The sequence below is a fragment of the Mustelus asterias genome, unplaced genomic scaffold (genome assembly GCF_964213995.1).
Source record: "Mustelus asterias unplaced genomic scaffold, sMusAst1.hap1.1 HAP1_SCAFFOLD_1218, whole genome shotgun sequence".
Classification (NCBI taxonomy): Eukaryota; Metazoa; Chordata; class Chondrichthyes; order Carcharhiniformes; family Triakidae; genus Mustelus; species Mustelus asterias.
Window position 1 is genome coordinate 5,242 of NW_027591163.1, and position 23,830 is coordinate 29,071.

Here is a 23,830-nt window from a genome sequence, read left to right on the forward strand (position 1 = left end):
TCTGGTACGTTACCCTTCTGACCTTTACTCCTCCTAACTGTGACCCACGTGTCTTCCTCCCGATGCCCCGGTGTAACTAGTTCCCTATAACTCATGTCAATTATTCTCTCATTCTCCCTGACTAGACCAAGGTCAGCAATCTGCAACTCCAGTTCCGTGACGCGGTCCCTCAGGAGCTGCAGTTCCACGCACCTGGCGCAAATGTGAACCTCTGGGAGGCTAGGTGTTTCCAGGAACTCCCACATCCCACACCGGAAGCACCGAACTGGCCGATCACTCATAGTTACCCTTATCCTATATAGGTTTGGATAAAAATAACTTTCCTTGCCTCGCCCTTTCAGCCTAAGCCCTGTGAGCCAAAGCCCTTATAGCTCACACTCTGCTTCCCACACACTACACTGCCCGCTCCCGACGCTGCCCGCTGTATAGTGCGGCCGGCTTTTTATGCTCCAGTCGAACAAAGAGGTCGAACCCCCCAGGTAACTGACTTTTATACTAAGAACTCAACCTCCCAGAATCCCCTTCAGCTGACCTCACTTCCTTTAATTTAAAACCTTGAAAAAAGCCCGTGAAACAAACAAGGAATACAATTAAATAAATAAATAAATCAGTACTTTGCTTACCCTCAGCACTCCTGCTAAGAATCTCTCCCTCAGTCCGCTCCAGTCGAACAAAGAGATGTCAGGGGTAGGTTTTTCACTCAGAGGGTGGTGGGTGAGTGGAATCGGCTGCCGTCAGTGGTGGTGGAGGCAAACTCGATAGGGTCTTTCGAGAGACTTCTGGATGAGTACATGGGACTGAATAGGATTGAGGGTTATAGGTAGGCCATGACCGGCGCAACTTGTGGGCCGAAGGGCCTGTTTGTGCTGTCGTTTTTCTATGTTCTACGTTCATTGAACAGGTATTTTGTGTCGGTCTTCACAGTGGAAGACACAAATAACATGCCAAAAATTGATGACAGGAAGGCTATGGCAGGTGAGGACCTCGAAACTATCATTATCACGAAAGAGGTCGTGTTGGGCAAGCTAATGGGGCTAAAGGTAGACAAGTCTCCTGGTCCTGATGGAATGCATCCCAGGGACTAAAAGAGATGGCGGGGGAAATAGCAAATGCACTGGTGGTAATTTCTCAAAATTCGCTGGACTCTGGGGTGGTTCCCGCAGATTGGAAAACAGCAAATGTGACGCCACTGTTTAAAAAAGGAGGTAGACAAAAGGCGGGTAACTATAGGCCGGTTAGCTTAACTTCTGTAATAGGGAAAATGCTTGAATCTATCATCAAGGAAGAAATAGCGAGACATCTGGATATAAATTGTCCCATCGGTAAGACACAGCATGGGTTCATGAAGGGAAGGTCATGTTTGACTAATTTGGTGGAATTCTTTGAGAACATTACATGTGCAGTGGACAATGGGGACCCTGTGGATGTGGTCTTTTTAGAACCATAGAAAATTACAGCTCAGAAACAGGCCTTTTGGCCCTTCTTGTCTGTGCCGAACCATTTTTTGCCTAGTCCCACTGACCTGCACTTGGACCATATCCCTCCACACCCCTCTCATCCATGAACCCGTCCAAGTTTTTCTTAAATGTTAAAAGTGACCCCGCATTTACCACTTTATCCGGCAGCACATTCCACACTCCCACCACTCTCTGCGTGAAGAAGTCCCCCCTAATATTCCCTTTAAACTTTTCTCCTTTCACCCTTAACCCATGCCCTCTGGTTTTTTTCTCCCTTAGCCTCAGCGGAAAAAGCCTGCTTGCATTCACTCTATCTATACCCATCAAAATCTTATACACCTCCATCAAATCTCCCCTCAATCTTCTACGCTCCAGGGAATAAAGTCCCAACCTATTCAATCTCTCTCTGTAACTCAGCTTCTCAAGTCCCGGCAACATCCTTGGGAACCTTCTCTGCACTCTTTCAATCTTATTTACATCCTTCCTGTAACTCGGTGACCAAAACTGTACACAATACTCCAAATTCGGCCTCACCAATGCCTTATATAACCTTACCATAACACTCCAACTTTTATACTCGATACTCCGATTTATAAAGGCCAATGTACCAAAAGGCACTCTTTACGACCCTATCCACCTGTGACGTCACTTTTAGGGAATTCTGTACCTGTATTCCCAGATCCCTCTGTTCAACTGCACTCTTCAGAGTCCTACCATTTACCCTGTACCATTTTATGACACTGGTGTGTCTGAATTTCCAGAAGGCATTTGACAAGGTGCCGCACCAAAGACTGCTACATAAGATAAAGGTGCACGGTGTTACGGGTAATGTATTAGCATGGATAGAGGATTGGTTAACTGACAGAAAGCCAAGAGTGGGGGTAAATGGGTGTTTTTCTGGTTGGCGATCAGTGACTAGTGGTGTGCCTCAGGGATCAGTGTTGGGATGATTTGAAGTTGGGGACCAAGTGTAGTGTGTCAAAATTCGCAGATGACACTAAGATGGGTGGAAGAGCAAAGTGTGCAGAGGATGCTGAAAGTCTGCAAAGGGATATAGATAGTCTAAGTGAGTGGGCGAGGGTCGGGCAGATGGAGTACAATGTTGGTAAATGTGAGGTCATCCATTTTGGTCGGAATAACAGCAAAATGGACTATTATTTAAATGGTAAAAAATTGCAGCATGCTGCTGTGCAGAGGGACCTGGGTGCCCTTGTTCAAGAATCACAAGGAGTTGGTTTGCAGGTGCAGCAGGTAATTAAGGCGGCAAATGGAATTTTGTCCTTCATTGCTGGAGGGATGGAGTTTAAAAACAGCGAGATTATGTTGCAGCTGTATAAGGTGCTGGTGAGGCCACACCTGGAGTACTGTGTACAGCTTTGGTCTCCTTACTTGAGAAAGGATATACTGGCACTGGAGGGGGTGCAGAGGAGATTCACTAGGTTGATTCCGGAGTTGAGAGGGTTGGCTTATGAGGAGAGACTGAGTAGACTGGGGCTATACTCATTGGAATTCAGAAGAATGAGGGGAGATCTTCTCGAAACATATAAGATTATGAAGGGAATAGATAAGATAGAAGCAGGGAAGTTGTTTCCACTGGCGGGTGAAACTAGAACTAGGGGGCATAGCCTCAAAATAAGGGGAAGCAGATTTAGGACTGAGTTGAGGAGGAACTTCTTCACACCAAGGGTTGTGAATCTTTTTTGCAGAAGTGACGAAGGTGATTGATGAGGGTCGGGCAGTGGTTGTTGTCTACATGGACTTCAGTCAGGCCTTTGACAAGGTCCCTCATGGCAGACTGGTGCAGGTGAAGTTGCATGGGATCAGAGGTGAGCTGACATGGTGGATACAAAACTGGCTCGGTCAAAGAAAGAAGACTCACAACACCAGGTTCAAGTGCAACAGGTTTATTTGGCAGCAAAAGCCACTAGGTTTCGGAGCGCTGCTCCTTCATCAGGTGAGTGGGAGTTCTGTTCACAAACAGGGCAGATAAAGACACAAACTCAATTTACAAAATAATGGTTGGAATGCGAGTCTTTACAGGTAATCAAGTCTTAAAGGTACAGACAATGTGAGTGGAGAGAGGGTTAAGCACAGGTTAAAGAGATGTGTATTGTCTCCAGACAGGACAGTTAGTGAGATTTTGCAAGCCCAGGCAAGTTGTGGGGGTTACAGATAGTGTGACATGAACCCAAGATCCCGGTTGAGGCCGTCCTCATGTGTGCGGAACTTGGCTATCAGTTTCTGCTCAGCGACTCTGCGCTGTCGTGTGTCGTGAAGGCTGCCTTGGAGAACGCTTACCCGAAGATCAGCGGCCGAATGCCCATGACCGCTGAAGTGCTCCCCAACAGGAAGAGAACAGTCTTGCCTGGTGATTGTCGAGCGGTGTTCATTCATCCGTTGTCGTAGCGTCTGTATGGTCTCCCCAATGTACCATGCCTCGGGACATCCTTTCCTGCAGCGTATCAGGTAGACAACGTTGGCCGAGTTGCAAGAGTAGGTACCGTGTACCTGGTGGATGGTGTTCTCGGTCAAAGAAGACAGAGGGTAGCAGTGGAAGGGTGCGTTTCTGAATGGAGGGCTGTGACAAGTGGCGTTCCTCAGGGATCAGTGCTGGGGCCTTTGCTGTTTGTAATATATATAAATGATTTGGAGGAAAATGTAACTGGTTTGATGAGTAAGTTTGCGGACGACACAAAGGTTGGTGGATTTGTGGATAGTGATGAGGACCATCAGAGGATACAGCAGGATATAGATCAGTTGGAGACTTGGGCAGAGAGATGGCAGATGGAGTTTAATCTGGACAAATGTGAGGTAATGCATTTTGGAAGGTCTAATACAGATAGGAAATATACAGTAAATGGCAGAACCCTTCAGAGTATTGATAGGCAGAGGGATCTGGGTGTACAGGTACACAGGTCACTGAAAGTGGCAATGCAGGTGGAGAAGGTAGTCAAGAAGGCATACAGCATGCTTGCCTTCATCAGCCGGGGCATTGAGTTTAAAAATTGGCAACTCATGTTGCAGCTTTATAGAACCTTAGTTAGGCCGGACTTGGAATATAGTGTTCAATTCTGGTCGCCACATTACCAGAAGGATGTGGAGGCTTTGGAGAGGGTACAGAAAAGATTTACCAGGATGTTGCCTGGTATGGAGGGCATTAGCTATGAGGAGAGGTTGGAGAAACTTGGTTTGTTCTCACTGGAGCGACAGAGCTTGAGGGGCGACCTGATAGAAGTCTACAAGATTATGAGAGGCATGGACAGAGTGGATAGTCAGAAGCTTTTTAGGGGGCACAGGTTTAAGGTGCGAGGGGCAAGGTTTAAAGGAGATGCACGAGGCAGATTTTTTACACAGAGGGTGGTGGGTGCCTGGAACTCGTTGCCGGGGGAGGGAGTGGAAGCGGATACGGTAGTGACTTTTAAGGGGTATCTTGACAACTCCATGAATAGGATGGGAATAGAGGGATATGGTCCCCGGAAGGGTAGGGGGTTTTAGTTCAGTCGGGCAGCATGGTCGGTGCAGGCTTGGAGGGGCTGAAGGGCCTGTTCCTGTGCTGTAATTTTCTTTGTTCTTTTTGTTCTTTATTCAACCTCTCCTCATAACCAACACCCTCGAGTCCCGGCAACATCCTGGTGAACCTTCTTTACGCTCTCTCCAAAGCTTCCACATCCTTTGGTACGGCGGCACGGTAGCACAGTGGTTAGCACTGCTGCTTCACAGCTCCAGGGTCCCAGGTTCGATTCCCGGCTCGGGTCACTGTCTGTGTGGAGTCTGCACATTCTCCTCGTGTCTGCGTGGGTTTCCTCCGGGTGCTCCGGTTTCCTCCCACAGTCCAAAGATGTGCGGGTTGGGTTGATTGGCCAGGTTAAAAATTGCCCCTTAGAGTCCTGGGACGCGTAGGTTAGAGGGATTAGCGGGTAAATATGTGGGGATAGGGCCTGGGTGGGATTGTGGTCAGTGCAGACTCGATGGGCCGAATGGCCTCCTTCTGCACTGTAGGGTTTCTATGATTTCTATGATTTCTGGTAGTGTGGCAACCAGAACTGCATCGAATCCTCCAAATGCAGCCCAACTAAAGTTTTATATAGGTGCAGCATAACTTGCCAGGCTTTTATGCCGTATGCCCTGGCCAATGAAAGCAAGCGTGCCGCGTGCTTTCTTCACAATCTTATCCACCTGTGTTGCCACTTTTAGGAAACTGTGGATCTGCACGCCCGGATCCCTCTGTATGTTAATATTCCTCAGGGTTCTGCCATTTACAGTATAATTCACACCTACATTTGATCCTCCAAAATGCATCATGTCACATTTGTCCGGATTAAACTCCATCTGCCATTTCTGTGCCCAAGTTTCCAATCTATCAATATCCTGTAGTATCCTCTGACAATCCCCGGCACTATCAGCAACTCCACCAATCTCTGTGTAATCTGTAATTTTCTCATCAGACCCCCCATATTTTCCTCCAGATCATTTATATATATTACAAACAACCGAGGTTCCAGCACTGATCCCTGAGGAACACTAGCTACAGATCTCCATTCTGAAAAACACCCTTCACCGCTACTCTGATTTCTATAAAACCAAGCCAGTTCTGTATCCATCGCCAGCCCACCCCGAATCCCGTGTGATTTTAGTTTTTGTACCAGTCTGCTATCTGGGACCTTGTCAAACACCTTATTAAAATCCATATAAACTAAAATCCATATAAACTAAAATCCATATAAACTAAAATCCATATAAACTAAAATCCATATAAACTACACCCACAGCCCTTCCCTCATCAATTGTCTTTGTCATCTCTTCAAGAAGTTCAATCAAGTTCATGTGACATGACATTTCCCCGTACAAAACCATGCTGCCTGTCACAACTAGTCCATTTTCCTCCAAATGTACACATATCCTGTCCCTCAGTATCTTCTCCAAAAGCTTCCCCACCGCTGATGTCAGGCTCACCGGCCGATTGCTGGATTATCCCTGCTTCCTCTTAAACAAGGGAACAACATTGGCTATTTTCCAATCCTCTGGAACCTCTCCTGTGGTCAAAGACCATGTGAAGATATCTGTTAAGGCCCCAGCTATTTCATCCCTCGCCTCCCGCAGAAACCTGGGATAGATCCCATCTGGCTCTGGGGACTTGTCTACCTTAATGCAATTTAGGATACCCAACACTACTTCTTTCTGAGGATTCGGGGTAGACCATTTAGGACGGAGGTGAGGAGACATTTCTTCACCCAAAGAGTGGTGAGCCTGTGGAATTCATTACCACAGGAAGTAGTTGATACCAAAACATTGAATGTATTCAAGAGGCGGCTAGATATAGCACTTGGGGCGAATGGGGTCAAAGGTTATGGGGAAAAAGCAGGATTAGGATATTGAGTTGAATGATCAGGCATGATCGTAATGAATGTCCAAAGATGTGCGGGTTAGGTTGATTGGCCATGCTAAAAATTGCCCTTAGTGTCCTGAGATGTGTAGGTTAGAAGGATTAGTGTGTAAATATGTAGGGATATCGGGGTAGGGCCTGGGTGGGTTTGTGGTCGGTGCAGACTCGATGGGCCGAATGGCCTCTTTCTGTACTGTCGGGTTTCTATGATTCTATGAAGGGGGGAGCAGGTTCAAAGGGCCGAATGGTCTCCTCCTGCTCCTATCTTCTTCTATGATACATTGATATTCTCCAGAGCATTCACACACATATCCCTGACCTCAACATCTGTCATGTCCTTCTCCTTGCTGAGTACCGATACAAAGTACTCATTAAGGATATCACCCACTTCCTGTGCTCCATGCATAACTTCCCTTCATTACCTCGCCTTACCCCATTGACCCCGCCCCCTGGCACTGCCCCTCACATGCACTGTCCAGTGGGCATTGCCCACGTGCCAGGGTGGAACTGCCCAAGGGGCACCCTACCTTGCCCTCAGCTTCCCCCAGGGGCCTCAACGGTCTCCGGTTCCACCGGCGAGGTCAACACGACTGTTCCTCGTTCATGAGCAGCAGGTGTTTTCCTCGCCGGAGAGAACCTATCCCGGTGAGGCCGGACAACTGAGCACGGCCTTGCTAAATACATTCAAAACATAATTTTAATAAACTTCAATAAATTAATCAGCTTCTGGCCCGTTGCCGGTGGAAGGCTGAGCGTGCCCCAATTTCAGGTGTGGTAAGATCGCAGCGCTTACAAAAACCGGCATCAATTGCGCGAGTGGCTTCATCTCCCGCCTCCATCTCCTCAATCCCCACCCCAGTCCCACTCCCTCTTTGATGTCCCTCCAAGCCCGCGCCGCTCCCTGGTCCAAACTAGACCATTCTTTTGTATCCCTCCATTCCCACTCCGTTCATGTGGCTGTCTAGATAAGTCTTAAACGTTCCCAGTGTGCCTGCCTCCACCACCTTGCCTGGCAGCGCATTCCAGGCCCCCACCACCCTCTGTGTAAAATATGTCCTTCTGATATCCGTGTTAAACCTCCCCCCCTTCACCTTGAACCTATGACCCCTCGTGAACGTCACCACCGACCTGGGGAAAAGCTTCCCACCGTTCACCCTATCTATGCCTTTCATAATTTTATACACCTCTATTAGGTCACCCCTCATCCTCCATCTTTCCAGTGAGAACAACCCCAGTTTCCCCAATCTCTCCTCATAACTAAGCCCCTCCATAGAACATAGAACATAGAACAGTACAGCACAGAACAGGCCCTTCGGCCCACGATGTTGTGCCGAGCTTTATCTGAAACCAAAATCAAGCTATCCCACTCCCTATCATCCTGGTGTGCTCCATGTGCCTATCCAATAACCGCTTAAATGTTTCTAAAGTGTCTGACTCCACTATCACTGCAGGCAGTCCATTCCACACCCCAACCACTCTCTGCGTAAAGAACCTACCTCTGATATCCGTCCTGTATCTCCCACCACGAACCCTATAGTTATGCCCCCTTGTAATAGCTCCATCCACCCGAGGAAATAGTCTTTGAACGTTCACTCTATCTATCCCCTTCATCATTTTATACACCTCTATTAAGTCTCCCCTCAGCCTCCTCCGCTCCAGAGAGAACAGCCCTAGCTCCCTCAACGTTTCTTCATATGACCTACCCTCCAAACCAGGCAGCATCCTGGTAAATCTCCTCTGCACTCTTTCCAGCGCTTCCACATCCTTCTTATAGTGAGGTGACCAGAACTGCACACAATATTCCAAATGTGGTCTCACCAAGGTCCTGTACAGTTGCAGCATAACCCCACGGCTCTTAAACTCCAACCCCCTGTTAATAAAAGCTAACACACTATAGGCCTTCTTCACAGCTCTATCCACTTGACTGGCAACCTTTAGAGATCTGTGGATATGGACCCCAAGATCTCTCTGTTCCTCCACAGTCTTCAGAACCCTACCTTTGACCCTGTAATCCACATTTAAATTTGTCCTACCAAAATGAATCACCTCACATTTATCAGGGTTAAACTCCATTTGCCATTTTTCAGCCCAGCTTTGCATCCTATCTATGTCTCTTTGCAGCCTACAACAGCCCTCCACCTCATCCACTACTCCACCAATCTTGGTGTCATCAGCAAATTTACTGATCCACCCTTCAGCCCCCTCCTCTAAGTCATTAATAAAAATCACAAAGAGCAGAGGACCAAGCACTGATCCCTGCGGCACACCGCTAGCAACCTGCCTCCAATCCGAAAATTTTCCATCGACCACCATCCTCTGTCTTTGGTCAGACAGCCAGTTACCTATCCAATCGGCCAACTTTCCCTCTATCCCACACCTCCTCACTTTCATCATACCAGGCAACATCCTGGTAAACCTCCTCTGCACTCTCTCTAAAGCCTCCACGTCCTTCTGGTAGTGTGGCGACCAGAACTGGCCGCATGTTGGGCAGATGTTGGCGGTGGGTTGAGGAGATGTTGGCGGTGGGTTGAGCAGATGTTGCTGGTGGGTTGGGCAGATGTTGGTGGTGAGTTGGGCAGATGTTGACGGTGGGTTGGGCAGATGTTGGCGGTGGGTTGGGCAGATGTTGGCGGTGGGTTGGGCAGATGTTGGCGGTGGGTTGGGCAGATGTTGGCGGTGGGTTGGGGAGATGATCTCAAAATTCCCCAGCATTTGCTCTACACTAATCTCACTATCCTCCATGTCCTTCTCCTTGGTGAATACAGACGCAAAGTACTCATTTAGGATCTCACCTACATCCTCTGCCTCCAAGCACAAGTTCCCTCCCTTATCCTTAAGTGGTCCTACCCTCTCCCTGGTTACCCTCTTGTTTTTAATTTATGTATTTGGGATTCTCTTTAACCCGACTTGCCAAGGTCATTTCATGGCCCCTCCTTGCTCTCCAAATTTCCTGCTTTCTTTATATTCCTCATGGGCCCTGTCCGATTTTAGCTTCCTAAAACTTACATATGCTTCTTTTTTCCCTGACGAGTAATGCAATTCCACCACCTCTTTTATCTCCCTATCTATCTCGTCTAAAACATTGAAACCCTGGACCGATGAGCAGCCAATCCTGTCCTTCTCTCAACCAAGTCTCTGTAATGGCCACAACATCAGAACAAGACTTGATCGCGATGTTGAAAATCATGGCGGGGTGAGTGCTGGACAGAGTAGATAGAGTCTGTTCCTGCTCGGAAAAGGATCGAGAACGAGAGGCACAGATTTGAAGAGATTTACAAAAGAAGCAATTGTGATTATGAGAAACCCTTTCACCCAGCGAGTGGTTTGGAGCCTGGAATGTTCTGCCTGGGGGTGTGGTGGAGGCAGCTTCATTCGAGGCATTTGAAAGGAAATTAGATGGTTAATTGAATAGAAGCCAAGTGCAGGGTACGGGGAAAAGGCAGGAGATAGCAGCAAGTCAGAATGCTGGCTTGGGCCGGGGAGCTGGGGCAGACACAATGGGCCGAATGGCCTCCTTCTGTGCAGTAACAATTCTGTGAATCTCTGATATTCACAGGCACATTCCCTAATCTCGGATATTCACAGACACATTCCCCTATTTGGGATATTCACGGACACATTCCCTAATCCCAGATATTCCGGACACATTCCCCTATCCCGGATATTCCGGACACATTCCCTAATCCCAGGTATTCCGGACACATTCCGCAACCCTGTATATTCACGGACACATTCTCCTATCCTTGATATTCCGGCCACATTCCCTAATCACGGATATTCCGGACATATTCCCTAATCACGGATATTCCGGACATATTCCCTAATCCCGGATATTCCAGACACACTCCCTAATCACGGATATTCACAGACACATTCCTATATCCCAGATATTCATGCACATATTCCCTAATCCCGGATATTCCGAACATATTCTCTATCCCGGACACATTCCCCTATTCCAGACACAGTCCCCGATCCTGGATTCTCCAAACACAGTCTCCTATTTGGGAGACATTCCGCGATGCTGGATGATCCCAGTCTGCTCTGTGTCTGTTCCCAGTGGCTGTTGTTTGGTGGCTGGAAGCGGGGTCTGGAAAAGAGAGAGAATCTTTCTCAGGACAACTTGCCGAGGGTGATTCACGGACCAATCACATTATCAGCAATGGGAGCACTCTGACCAATCAAAAACTAATAGGGATCACCAGCGGAGGAGGGGGTGTATGGGCAATGATGGGCGCACTAGCATACACTAGTATAACCAGTATACATTAGTCTAACTGGTATACACTAGCATAACTAGTATAAACAAGCATAACTAGCATACACTAGGATAACTAGTATGCACTAGCATACTCTAGCCTAACCAGTGTGCACTAACATAACTAATATACACTAGCCTAACTAGTATGCACTAGTCTAACTAGCATGCGCTAGCATAACTACTATACACTAGTCTAACTAGTATGCACTAGCATAACTAGTGTGCACTAGCATAATTAGTATACACTGGCCCAACTAGTAATGGTGGTTAGCACTGCTGCCTCACAGCTCCAGGGACCTGGGTTCGATTCCCGGCTTGGGTCACTGTCTGTGTGGAGTTTGCACATTCTCCTCGTGTCTGCGTGGGTTTCCTCCGGGTGCTCCGGTTTCCTCCCACAGTCCAAAGATGTGCGGGTTAGGTGGATTGGCCATGCTAAATTGACCCTAGTGTCGGGGGATTAGCAAGGTAAATACATGGGGTTATGGGGATAGGAGCGAGTTGGGATTGTGGCCAGTGCAGACTCAATGGGCCGAATGGCCTTCTTCTGCACTGTAGGATTCTATGATAGTATACACTAGCCTAACTAGTATGCACTAACATAATACACAATAGCATAACTAATATACACTCGTATGCACCAGCATAGCTAGAATTAACTAGCATATCTAGTATATACTAGTCTAACTGGTATGCACTAGCATAACTAGTATATATTAGTATAATTAGTGTGCACTAGCCTAACTAATATGCACTAGCATAAAGTAAAGTTTATTTATTAATCACAAGTAGGATATAGATAGGCTGGTAAATTGGGCAGAGAGGTGGCAGATGGAATTTAATCCGGATAAATGTGAAGTGATGCATTTTGGAAGAACTAATGTCGGGGGGAGTTATACAATAAATGGCAGAGTCCATAAGACCATAAGACATAGGAGCGGAAGTAAGGCCATTCGGCCCATCGAGTCCACTCCACCATTCAATCATGGTTGATTTCAACTCCATTTACCCGCTCTCTCCCCATAGCCCTTAATTCCTCGAGAAATCAAGAGTCATCAGGAGTATAGAAACACAGAGGGACCTAGGTGTGCAAGTCCACAAATCCTTGAAGGTGGCAACACAGGTGGAGAAGGTGGTGAAGAAGGCATATGGTATGCTTGCCTTTATAGAACGGGGTATAGAGTATAAAAGCTGGAGTCTGATGATGCAGCTGTATAGAACGCTGGTTAGGCCACATTTGGAGTACTGCATCCAGTTCTGGTCGCCGCACTACCAGAAGGACGTGGAGGCTTTAGAGAGAGTGCAGAGAAGGTTTACCAGGATGTTGCCTGGTATGGAGGGTCTTAGCTATGAGGAGAGATTGGGTAAACTGGAATTGTTCTCCCTGGAAAGACGGAGAATGAGGGGAGATCTAATAGAGGTGTACAAAATTATTTTGGTAGATCTAATGCAGGGGGGAGCTATACAATAAATGGCAGAACCGTCAGGAGTATAGACACACAGAGGGATCTGGGTGTGCAAGTCCACAGATCCTTAAAGGTGGCAGCACAGGTGGAAAAGGTGGTGAAGAAGGCATATGGCATGCTTGCCTTCATTGGACAGGGCATAGAGTATAAAAGTTGGCATATGATGTTGCAGTTATATAGAACGTTGGTTAGGCCACATTTGGAGTACTGCGTCCAGTTCTGGTCGCCGCACTCCCAGAAAGACGTGGAGGCTTTGGAGAGAGTGCAGAGAAGGTTTACCAGGATGTTGCCTGGTGTGGAGGGTATTAGCTATGAGGAGAGATTGAGTAAACTAAGGTTGTTCTCCCTGGAAAGACGGAGGTTGAGGGGCGACCTAATAGAAGTTTATAAAATTATGAAGGGCATAGATAGGGTGAACAGTTGGAAGCTTTTTCCCAGGTCGGAAATGACAAACACAAGGGGTCACAAGTTCAAGGTAAGGGGAGCAAGGTTCAATACAGATATGCGGGGGACGTATTTTACACAGAGGGTGGTGGGGGCCTGGAATGCACGACCAAGCAAGGTGGTTGAGGCGGACACGCTGGGATCATTTAAGACTTATCTAGATAGCCACATGAACAGACTGGGAATAGAGGGATACAAACGGATGGTCTAGTTAGGAACACATGATCGGTGCAGGCTTGGAGGGCCGAAGGGCCTGTTCCTGTGTTGTACTGTTCTATGATCCCTGAGGAAGACCACTTGTCACAGCCCTCCATTCAGAAACGCACCCGTCCACTGCTACCCTCTGTCTAATGGGGAGAGTCTGCACGGTTTGGGTCAAAATCCACTCAGATTGAGAGGAATGAGAATCTAATTGAAAGATGTGAAAGCTTGAGGGGAGTTGGAAGGATGGCGAATGTCCCCTTGCGGGAGAATGGAGAACAAGGGGGCACCGTTTCAAAGTAAGACACGTTTCCCCAGTCCCCGTGGATTGAGAATGTTTGGAAGGTGTTTCCCAGGAGAGGAGGGGCAATATTCAATCAACATTCTCAAGCTGGAGGGACATAGATTCGAGTCGGAAGGTCAAACGTGCCCACTTCCCGCCTATTATCATCCTAACCACCTGTGCCCCCTCCGCTCACCCGCAGCGCCCACCTGCCCAGTCTCGCACCCCTCCCACCTGTGCTCCCCCCCCCCCCCCCGCCCCTCCCCTCCTCACCCCAACCTGCGTGACATGGGCAGCAGATGATCCTCATCAATATGTTTGTGACGGGGCAGCACGGTGGCACAGTGGTGAGCACTGCTGTCTCACAGCGCCAGGGACCCGGGGCAGCACGGTGACACAGTGGTTAGCACTGCTGTCTCACAGTGCCAGGGACCCGGGGCAGCACGGTGACACAGTGGTTAGCACTGCTGTCTCACAGTGCCAGGGACCCGGGGCAGCACGGTGACACAGTGGTTAGCACTGCTGTCTCACAGTGCCAGGGACCCGGGGCAGCACGGTGACACAGTGGTTAGCACTGCTGTCTCACAGTGCCAGGGACCCGGGGCAGCACGGTGACACAGTGGTTAGCACTGCTCCCTCACAACGCCAGGGACCCGGGGCAGCACGGTGACACAGTGGTTAGCACTGCTCCCTCACAGTGCCAGGGACCCGGGGCAGCACGGTGACACAGTGGTTAGCACTGCTCCCTCACAGCGCCAGGGACCCGGGGCAGCACGGTGACACAGTGGTTAGCACTGCTCCCTCACAGTGCCAGGGACCCGGGGCAGCACGGTGGCACAGTGGTTAGCACTGCTCCCTCACAGCGCCAGGGACCCGGGGCAGCACGGTGACACAGTGGTTAGCACTGCTCCCTCACAGTGCCAGGGACCCGGGGCAGCACGGTGACACAGTGGTTAGCACTGCTCCCTCACAGTGCCAGGGACCCGGGGCAGCACGGTGACACAGTGGTTAGCACTGCTCCCTCACAGTGCCAGGGACCCGGGGCGGCACGGTGACACAGTGGTTAACACTGCTCCCTCACAGTGCCAGGGACCCGGGGCAGCACGGTGGCACAGTGATTGGCACTGCTCCCTCACAGCGCCAGGGACCCGGAGCAGCACGGTGACACAGTGGTTAGCACTGCTCCCTCACAATGCCAGGGACCCGGGGCAGCACGGTGACACAGTGGTTAGCACTGCTCCCTCACAGCGCCAGGGACCCGGAGCAGCACGGTGACACAGTGGTTAGCACTGCTCCCTCACAGCGCCAGGGACCCGGGGCAGCACGGTGGCACAGTGGTTGGCACTGCTCCCTCACAGCGCCAGGGACCCGGGGCAGCACGGTGACACAGTGGTTGGCACTGCTCCCTCACAGCGCCAGGGACCCGGGGCAGCACGGTGGCACAGTGGTTGGCACTGCTCCCTCACAGCGCCAGGGACCCGGGGCAGCACGGTGACACAGTGGTTGGCACTGCTCCCTCACAGCGCCAGGGACCCGGAGCAGCACGGTCTGTGGGAGGTCTCTCGGGGGGGCGGGGGGGGGGGGGGGGGGGGGGCTGTTGGTTTGGGTGGTCTCAGAGGGTTGGGTGAAGGGTCACAGGGGGGTGGGTGGGGGGTCTCGGGGGTTGGGTGGGATGTGTCGGAGGGGTGGGTGGGGGGTCTCGGGGGGGTGGGTGAGGGGTCTTAGGGGGATGGGGGGGTTTCTGCATGGGTGGGTGGGGAGTCTCTGGGTGGGTGGAGAGTCTGTGGGTGCATGGGTGGGGGGTCTCTCTGGGGGGTGGCGGGTCCCTGGGGTAGGGTGGGTGGGGGTCTCTTGGGTGAGGGGAAGGGGAGTCTCTCTGGAGAGGGTGCGGGGTCTCTCAGCGGGAACAGGTGCCGTGAGGGTTTAGAATTGTTTGAGTTGAGTGTTGGCACTAACCTGCGCGGTGGGGAGACGCTGACTCCAGACTTCCCTCCTGGAATCTGGGTCCGGAGTGGTGTCTTCACACAGGAAGCGGGATTGGGAGGACGATGCCACTGTACAGACACCTGCTCAAGGAGCTGGCCATCGCTGTGCTGAAAGAGAGATTGCTACAGGTTATTATGCAGTGAGGCTGGGAGGTCCAGCCTGTATCTCGCTGCCTTGTCCCCCACAATCCACAGGTTATTATGCAGTGAGGCTGGGAGAAGCAAGGATCCTCTTAAGGATCAACACGGTCATCTATGTGCGGATCCACAAGAGATGAGTGAGATCCTAAATGAATATTTCTCATCAGTATTTACATTGAGAAAAGCATGGATGTTAGGGAACTTGGGGAAATAAATAGTGATATTGAGGAGTGTACATATTACAGAGAAGGAGGTGCTGGAAGTCTTAAAGCGCATCAAGGTAGATAAATCCCCAGGACCTGATGAAGTCAGGGGGCATAACTATAAAGTTCATGTTGGGAGATATAGGAAGGATGTCCGAGGTAGGTTTTTTACTCAGAGAGTGGTTGGGGTGTGGAATGGACTGCCTGCAGGGATAGTGGAGTCAGAAACTTTAGGAACATTTTAGAAGCTATTGGATGGGCACATGGAGTACTTCGGGATGATAGGGAGGAAATAGCTTGATCTTGGTTTCAGACAAAGCTCGGCACAATATCGTGGGCCGAAGGGCCTGTTCTGTGCTCTACTGTTCTATGTTCTAAGTGTACCGCAGGATGTTGTGGGAGGCTAGGGAGGAAATTGCGGGTCTCCTAGCAGAGATATTTGAATCATCGATAGTCACAGGTGAGGTGCCTGAAGATTGGAGGGTGGCAAATGTTGTGCCTTTGTTTAAAAAGGGCTGCAGGGAAAAGCCTGGGAACTACAGGCCAGTGAGCCTCACATCTGTGGTGGGTAAATTTTTGGAAGGTATTTTGAGAGACAGGATCTACAGGCATTTAGAGACGCAAGGACTGATTAGAACATAGAACATAGAAAGCCACAGCACAAACAGGCCCTTCGGCCCACAAGTTGCGCCGATCACATCCCCACCTCTAGGCCTATCTATAGCCCTCAATCCCATTAAATCCCATGTACTCATCCAGAAGTCTCTTAAAAGACAGGGACAGTCAGCATGGCTTTGTGAGTGGAAAATCATGTCTCACAAATTTGATTGAGTTTTTTGAAGGGGTAACCAAGAAGGTAGATGAGGGCAGTGCAGTTGATGTTGTCAACATGGACTTTAGCAAGGCCTTTGACAAGGTACCGCATGATAGGTTGTTGCATAAAGATAAATCTCACGGGATCCAGGGTGAGGTATCGAAATGGATACAAAATTGGCTTCTTGACAGAAGCCAGAGAGTGGTTTTAGAGAGCTGTTTTTCAAACTGGAGGCCTGTGACCAGCGGTGTGCCTCAGGGATCAGTGCTGGGCCCACTGTTATTTGTCATTTATAGAACATAGAACATAGAAAGCCACAGCACAAACAGGCCCTTCGGCCCACAAGTTGCGCCGATCACATCCCCACCTCTAGGCCTATCTATAGCCCTCAATCCCATTAAATCCCATGTACTCATCCAGAAGTCTCTTAAAAGACCCCAACGAGTTTGCCTCCACCACCACCGACGTCAGCCGATTCCACTCACCCACCACCCTCTGAGTGAAAAACTTACCCCTGACATCCCCCCTGTACCTACCCCCCAGCACCTTAAACCTGTGTCCTCTCGTAGCAACCATTTCAGCCCTTGGAAATAGCCTCTGAGAGTCCACCCTATCCAGACCCCTCAACATCTTGTAAACCTCTATCAGGTCACCTCTCATCCTTCGTCTCTCCAGGGAGAAGAGACCAAGCTCCCTCAACCTATCCTCATAAGGCATGCCCCCCAATCCAGGCAACATCCTTGTAAATCTCCTCTGCACCCTTTCAATGGCTTCAACATCTTTCCTGTAATGAGGTGACCAGAACTGCGCGCAGTACTCCAAGTGGGGTCTAACCAGGGTCCTATAAAGCTGCAGCATTATCTCCCGACTCCTAAACTCAATCCCTCGATTAATGAAGGCTAGTACGCCATACGCCTTCTTGACCGCATCCTCCACCTGCGAGGCCGATTTAAGAGTCCTATGGACCCGGACCCCAAGGTCCTTCTGATCCTCTACACTGCTAAGAATGGTACCCTTCATTTTATACTGCTGCTCCATCCCATTGGATCTGCCAAAATGGATCACCACACACTTATCCGGGTTGAAGTCCATCTGCCACTTCTCCGCCCAGTCTTGCATTCTATCTATGTCTCGCTGCAACTTCTGACATCCCTCCAAACTATCCACAACACCACCTACCTTGGTGTCGTCAGCAAACTTACCAACCCATCCCTCCACTTCCTCATCCAGGTCATTTATGAAAATGACAAACAGCAAGGGTCCCAGAACAGATCCCTGGGGCACTCCACTGGTCACTGACCTCCATGCAGAGAAAGACCCCTCCACAGCCACTCTCTGCCTTCTGCAGGCAAGCCAGTTCTGGATCCACAAGGCAATATTAATGATTTGGATGAGAATATAGGGGGCATGGTTAGTAAGTTTGCAGATGACACTAAGATTGGTAACATGGTGGACAGTGAGGAAGGTTATCTCCAATTGCAGCGGGATCTTGATCAATTGGACCAGTGGGCTGACGAATGGCAGATGGAGTTTAATTTAGACAAATGCAAGGTAATGCATTTTGGTAGATTGAACCAGGGCAGGACTTACTCAGTTAATGGTTGGGCGTTGGGGAGAGTTACAGAACAAAGAGATCTCGGGGTACATGTTCATAGCTCTTTGAAAGTGGAGTCACAGGTGGACAGATGGTGAAGAAGGCTTTCGGAATGCTTGGTTTCATCGGTCAGAACATTGAATACAGGAGTTGGGACGTCTTGTTGAAGTTGTACAAGACATTGGTAAGGCCAAACTTGAAATTCTGTGTGCAATTCTGGTCACCCTATTATAGAAAGGATATTATTAAACTAGAAAGAGTGCAGAAAAGATTTACTAGGATGCTACTGGGACTTGATGGTTTGAGTTATAAGTGGTTGGTAAGCTGATGGAGAAGATCCTGAGGGACAAGATTTATGAGCATTTCGAGAGGTTTAGTATGCTCAAGAATACTCAGCATGGCTTTGTCAAGGGCAGATCGTGCCTTACGAGCCTGGTGGAGTTCTTCGAAAATGTGACTAAACACATTGACGAAGGGAAAGCGGTAGATGTGGTTTATATGGATTTTAGCAAGGCGTTCGATAAGGTCCCCAATGCAAGGCTTCTCGAAAAAGTGATAGGGCATGGGATCCAAGGGGCTGCTGCCCTGTGGAGGAGGTGGTTAAAAAGGCGTATGGTGTGCTGGCCTTTATCAATCGAGGGATTGAGTTTAGGAGTCCGGGGATAATGATGCAGCTGTATAAGACCCTCGTCAGACCCCACTTGGAGTACTGTGCTCAGTTCTGGTCTCCTCATTACAGGAAGGATGTGGAAAAGATTGAAAGGGTGCAGAGGAGATTTACAAGGATGTTGCCTGGATTGAGTGGCATGCCTTATGAGGATAGGCTGAGGGAGCTTGGACTTTTCTCCTTGGAGAGACGTAGGATGAGAGGAGACCTAATAGAGGTATATAAGATGTTGAGAGGCATAGATCGGGTGGAGTCTCAGAGGCTTTTTCCCAGGGTGGAAATGGCTGCCACGAGAGGACACAGGTTTAAGGCGCTGGGAGGTAGGTACAGGGGAAATGTTCGGGGGAGGTTTTTCACACAGAGGGTGGTGGGCGAGTGGAATCGGCTGCCGTCAGTGGTGGTGGAGGCAAACTCAATAGGGTCTTTTAAGAGACTCCTGGATGAGTACATGGGACTTAATAGGATGAAGAGTTATAGGTAGGTCTAAAAGGTAGGGATATGTTCGGCACAACTTGTGGGGCCGAAGGGCCTGTTTTGTGCTGCAGTTTTCTATGTTTCTATGAGAGGCTGAATAGACTGGGACTTTTTTCTCTGGAGCGTTGAGGGGTGACCTTATAGAGGTCTATAAAATAATGAGGGGCATAGACAAGGTAGATAGTCAATATCTTTTCCCAAAGGTAGGGGAGTCTAAAACTAGAGGGCATAGGTTTAAGGTGAGAGGGGAGAGATACAAGTGTCCAGAGGGGCAATTTTTTCACACAGAGGGGGGTGAGTGTCTGGAACAAGCTGCCAGAGGTAGTAGTAGAGGCGGGGACAATTTTATCTTTTAAAAAGCATTTAGACAGTGACTTGGGTAAGATGGGTATAGAGGGATACGGGCCAAATGCGGGCAATTGGGATTAGTTTAGGGGTTTAAAAAAAATAAGGGCGGCATGGACATGTTGGGCCGAAGGGCCTGTTTCCATGCTGTAAACCTCGATGACTCTATGAGTAAGCAGCCTGTATCTCGCCACCCTGCCCCCTACAATCCACACAGAAATAGAAAGAGGCATTTGACATGGAGGATTTGATTGGTCAGTTGCCTGGCAGTGTTTAATTTAAATGCTAAGTTTACTCCTTCAGAATCAGTGAATAATCGAATGAACAGATGCAGCGTGAGGACTGGGAAATGCACAACCTTCCCACCTGAAGCCAGCATGGAGAGAGGGGCTGAACTCCAGCTGGGTGACGGCCCTGAACAAGGCAGCAAAAGGGGGCAATGTCACAGCCAATAATCCAGTGCCTCAGCTGAAGCGTGGTGAAGGCGGGTTCAAATCCATCCACTGCTGGAATTTCAATTCAATTCATAAAATATCTGGAATTAAACTGCTGCTAATTGTTGTAACATCCTATCTAGTGGTGTTCCACAGGGATCTGTACCAGACACAGCAGGATATGGATCAGCTGCAGATACGGGCGGAGAAATATCAGATGGAGTTTAATCCGGGCAAGTGTGAGGTGCTGCACTTTGGGAGATCAAATGTTAAGGGTAAGTATCCAGTTAATGGCAGGACCCTGAACAGCATTGATGTACAGAGGGATCTTGGGGTTCAGGTCCATAGTTCCCTGAAAATGGCCACGCAAGTAGATAGGGAGGTAAAGAAGGCATATGGCATGCCTGCCTTTATTGGTCGGGGCATTGAGGACAAGCAGGATGTCATGTTGCAGCTTTATAAAACTTTGGTCAGGCTGCACTGAGAGTATTGAGTTCAATTCTGGTCGCCACATTACAGGAAGGATGTGGAGGCTTTGGAGAGGGTGCAGAAGAGATTTACTAGGATGCTGCCTGGGTTAGATGGTCTGAGCTATAAGGAGAGGCTGAACAAACTAGGGCTGTTTTCTCTCGAGTGGTGGAGGCTGAGGGAAGATCTGATAGAAGTCTATAAAATTATGAGGGTGTAGATAGGGTTGACAGTCAAAATCTTTTCCCAGAGTTAAAATGTCTAACACTAAGGGGACACTTAAGGTGAGAGTGGAAAAGTTCAAAGGAGATGAGGGGCAAGTTTTTTTACACAGAGAGCGGTAGGTATCTGGAATGCGCTACCAGGGGTGATGGTGCAGGCAGATACAATAGGGGCATTTTTAGATAAGCACATGAATATCCAAGGAATAGAGGGATATGGTCCAAGGGCAGGCAAAAGAGATTAGTTTTATTTGGTGTCGTGTTCGGCACAACATCGTAGCCTGTTCCTGTGCTGTACTGATCTATGTTCTATCTGCTTCACTAATGTCCTTTAGGGAAGGAAATCTGCCATCCTTACCCGGTCTGGTCTACATGTGACTCCAGAGCCACAGCAACGTGGGTAACTCTAACTGAGGGAGACACTCAGTTTCAGCTTGATCGGGGTGGAGGTGAGGGGGCGGACAGTCGATTCTGGGGCTCCCTGGTGCCCGGGTCAAGGATGTCACAGAGCTGCTGGAGGGCATTCTATTGATGGTGGGGTGGGGATGGGGGGTGGTGGAGAGGCTCCCAGAGCGATGACATAGAGAGGAAAAGGGATGAGGTCCTGAAGGCAGATTTCAGGGAGGGAGGAAAGGAGTTAGAAAGCAGGTGATTGTAGAAGGGACGAGCCCAGACCAAACTGGATCCAACAGTGACTGGGTGGAGGGAGGCAGAGGGAGATGGTTAAAGGTTGTTTTTGTATCTGGAAGCCTGTGTCCAGTGGTGTTCCACAGGGTTTGGTGCTGGGTGCCTTGCTGTTTGGTTGCTGTACACTAATGATCTCAATGTGAAAGTGGGAGCTAGAATCAGTGCAGTCACAGTCATTCCTGCTGTTTATGATCAGTGGTAATCTCTAGATTACTCCCAGTTCCACATGCTATTGGAGGAAGAGAGCAGGAAGACTCCACAGACAAACACAGGGGGAGGCTTCACATTTCTGAGACATTGCAACAGTTTGGGGGTAGGTGGGACCTGTACAAAGTTGCACTTTCACTGCACTGGGAATGATGGGGCTAAAGGTAGACAAGTCTCCTGGTCCTGATGGAATGCATCCCAGGGCACGAAAGAACAAAGAACAAAGAACAGTACAGCACAGGAAACAGGCCCTTCGGCCCTCCAAGCCTGTGCCGCTCCTTGGTCCAACAAGACCAATCGTTTGTATCCCTCCATTCCCAGGCTGCTCATGTGACTATCCAGGTAAGTCTTAAACGATGTCAGCGTGCCTGCCTCCACCACCCTACTTGGCAGCGCATTCCAGGCCCCCACCAACCTCTGTGTAAAAAACGTCCCTCTGATATCTGAGTTATACTTCGCCCCTCTCACCTTGAGCCCGTGACCCCTCGTGATCGTCACCTCCGACCTGGGAAAAAGATTCCCACTGTTCACCCTATCTATACCCTTCATAATCTTGTATACCTCTATTAGATCTCCCCTCATTCTCCGTCTTTCCAAGGAGAACAACCCCAGTTTACCCAATCTCTCCTCATAGCTAAGACCCTCCATACCAGGCAACATCCTGGTAAACCTTCTCTGCACTCTCTCTAACGCCTCCACGTCCTTCTGGTAGTGCGGCGACCAGAACTGGACGCAGTACTCCAAATGTGGCCTAACCAGCGTTCTATACAGCTGCATCATCAGACTCCAGCTTTTATACTCTATACCCCGTCCTATAAAGGCAAGCATACCATATGCCTTCTTCACCACCTTCTCCACCTGTGTTGCCACCTTCAAGGATTTGTGGACTTGCACACCTAGGTCCCTCTGTGTTTCTATACTCCTGATGACTCTGCCATTTATTGTATAACTCCTCCCTACATTATTTCTTCCAAAATGCATCACTTCGCATTTATCCGGATTAAACTCCATCTGCCACCTCTCCGCCCAATTTTCCAGCCTATCTATATCCTGCTGTATTGCCCGACAATGCTCTTCACTATCCGCAATTCCAGCCATCTTTGTGTCATCCGCAAACTTGCTGATTACACCAGTTACACCTTCTTCCAAATCATTTATATATATCACAAATAGCAGAGGTCCCAGTACAGAGCCCTGCTGAACACCACTGATCACAGACCTCCAGCCGGAAAAAAAGAGATGGCGGGAGAAATAGCAAAAGCACTAGTGGTAATTTACTAAAATTCGCTGGACTCTGGGGTGGTTCCCGCAGATTGGAAAACAGCAAATGTGACGCCACTGTTTAAAAAAGGAGGTAGACAAAAGGCGGGTAACTATAGGCCGGTTAGCTTAACTTCTGTAGTGGGGAAAATGCTTGAATCTATAATCAAGGAAGAAATAGCGAGACATCTGGATATAAATTATCCCATTGGTAAGACGCAGCATGGGTTGATGAAGGGCAGGTCATGTTTGACTAATTTGGTGGAATTCTTTGAGAACATTACATGTGCAGTGGACAATGGGGAACCTGTGGATGTGGTGTATCTGGATTTCCAGAAGGCATTTGACAAGGTGCTGCACCAAAGACTGCTACATAAGATAAATGTGCACGGTGTTACGGGTAATGTATTAGCATGGATAGAGGATTGGTTAACTGACAGAAAGCAAAGAGTGGGGGTAAATGGGTGTTTTTCTGGTTGGCGATCAGTGACTAGTGGTGTGCCTCAGGGATCAGTGTTGGGACCGCAATTGTTTACGATTTACATGGATGATTAGGAGTTGGGGACCAAGTGTAATGTGTCAAAATTCGCAGATAACACTAAGATGAGTGGCAGAGCAAAGTGTGCAGAGGATGCTGAAACTCTGCAAAGGGATATAGATAGTCTAAGTGAGTGGGCGAGGGTCGGGCAGATGGAGTACAATGTTGGTAAATGTGAGGTCATCCATTTTGGTAGGAATAACAGCAAAATGGACTATTATTTAAATGGTAAAAAATTGCAGCATGCTGCTGTGCAGAGGGAGCTGGGTGTCCTTGTGCAGGAATCTCAAGGAGTTGCTT

The 23,830-nt window shown here is 49.0% G+C and overlaps 1 protein-coding gene across 1 annotated transcript in view; it reads right to left on the reverse strand.

The window, feature by feature from the left end:
- Positions 1-10,746: 10,746 nt before the first annotated feature.
- The window catches only part of LOC144488020 (uncharacterized), a gene marked incomplete at its 5' end in the record, with an annotated part of 85,751 nt that continues 72,667 nt past the window's right edge, over positions 10,747-23,830 (reverse strand). The window contains 2 exons of the mRNA XM_078206035.1: positions 10,747-10,930; positions 15,449-15,585. Of these exons, the coding sequence (XP_078062161.1) occupies positions 10,747-10,930; positions 15,449-15,585 (321 nt within the window). The remainder of the gene's footprint in view (positions 10,931-15,448; positions 15,586-23,830) is intronic.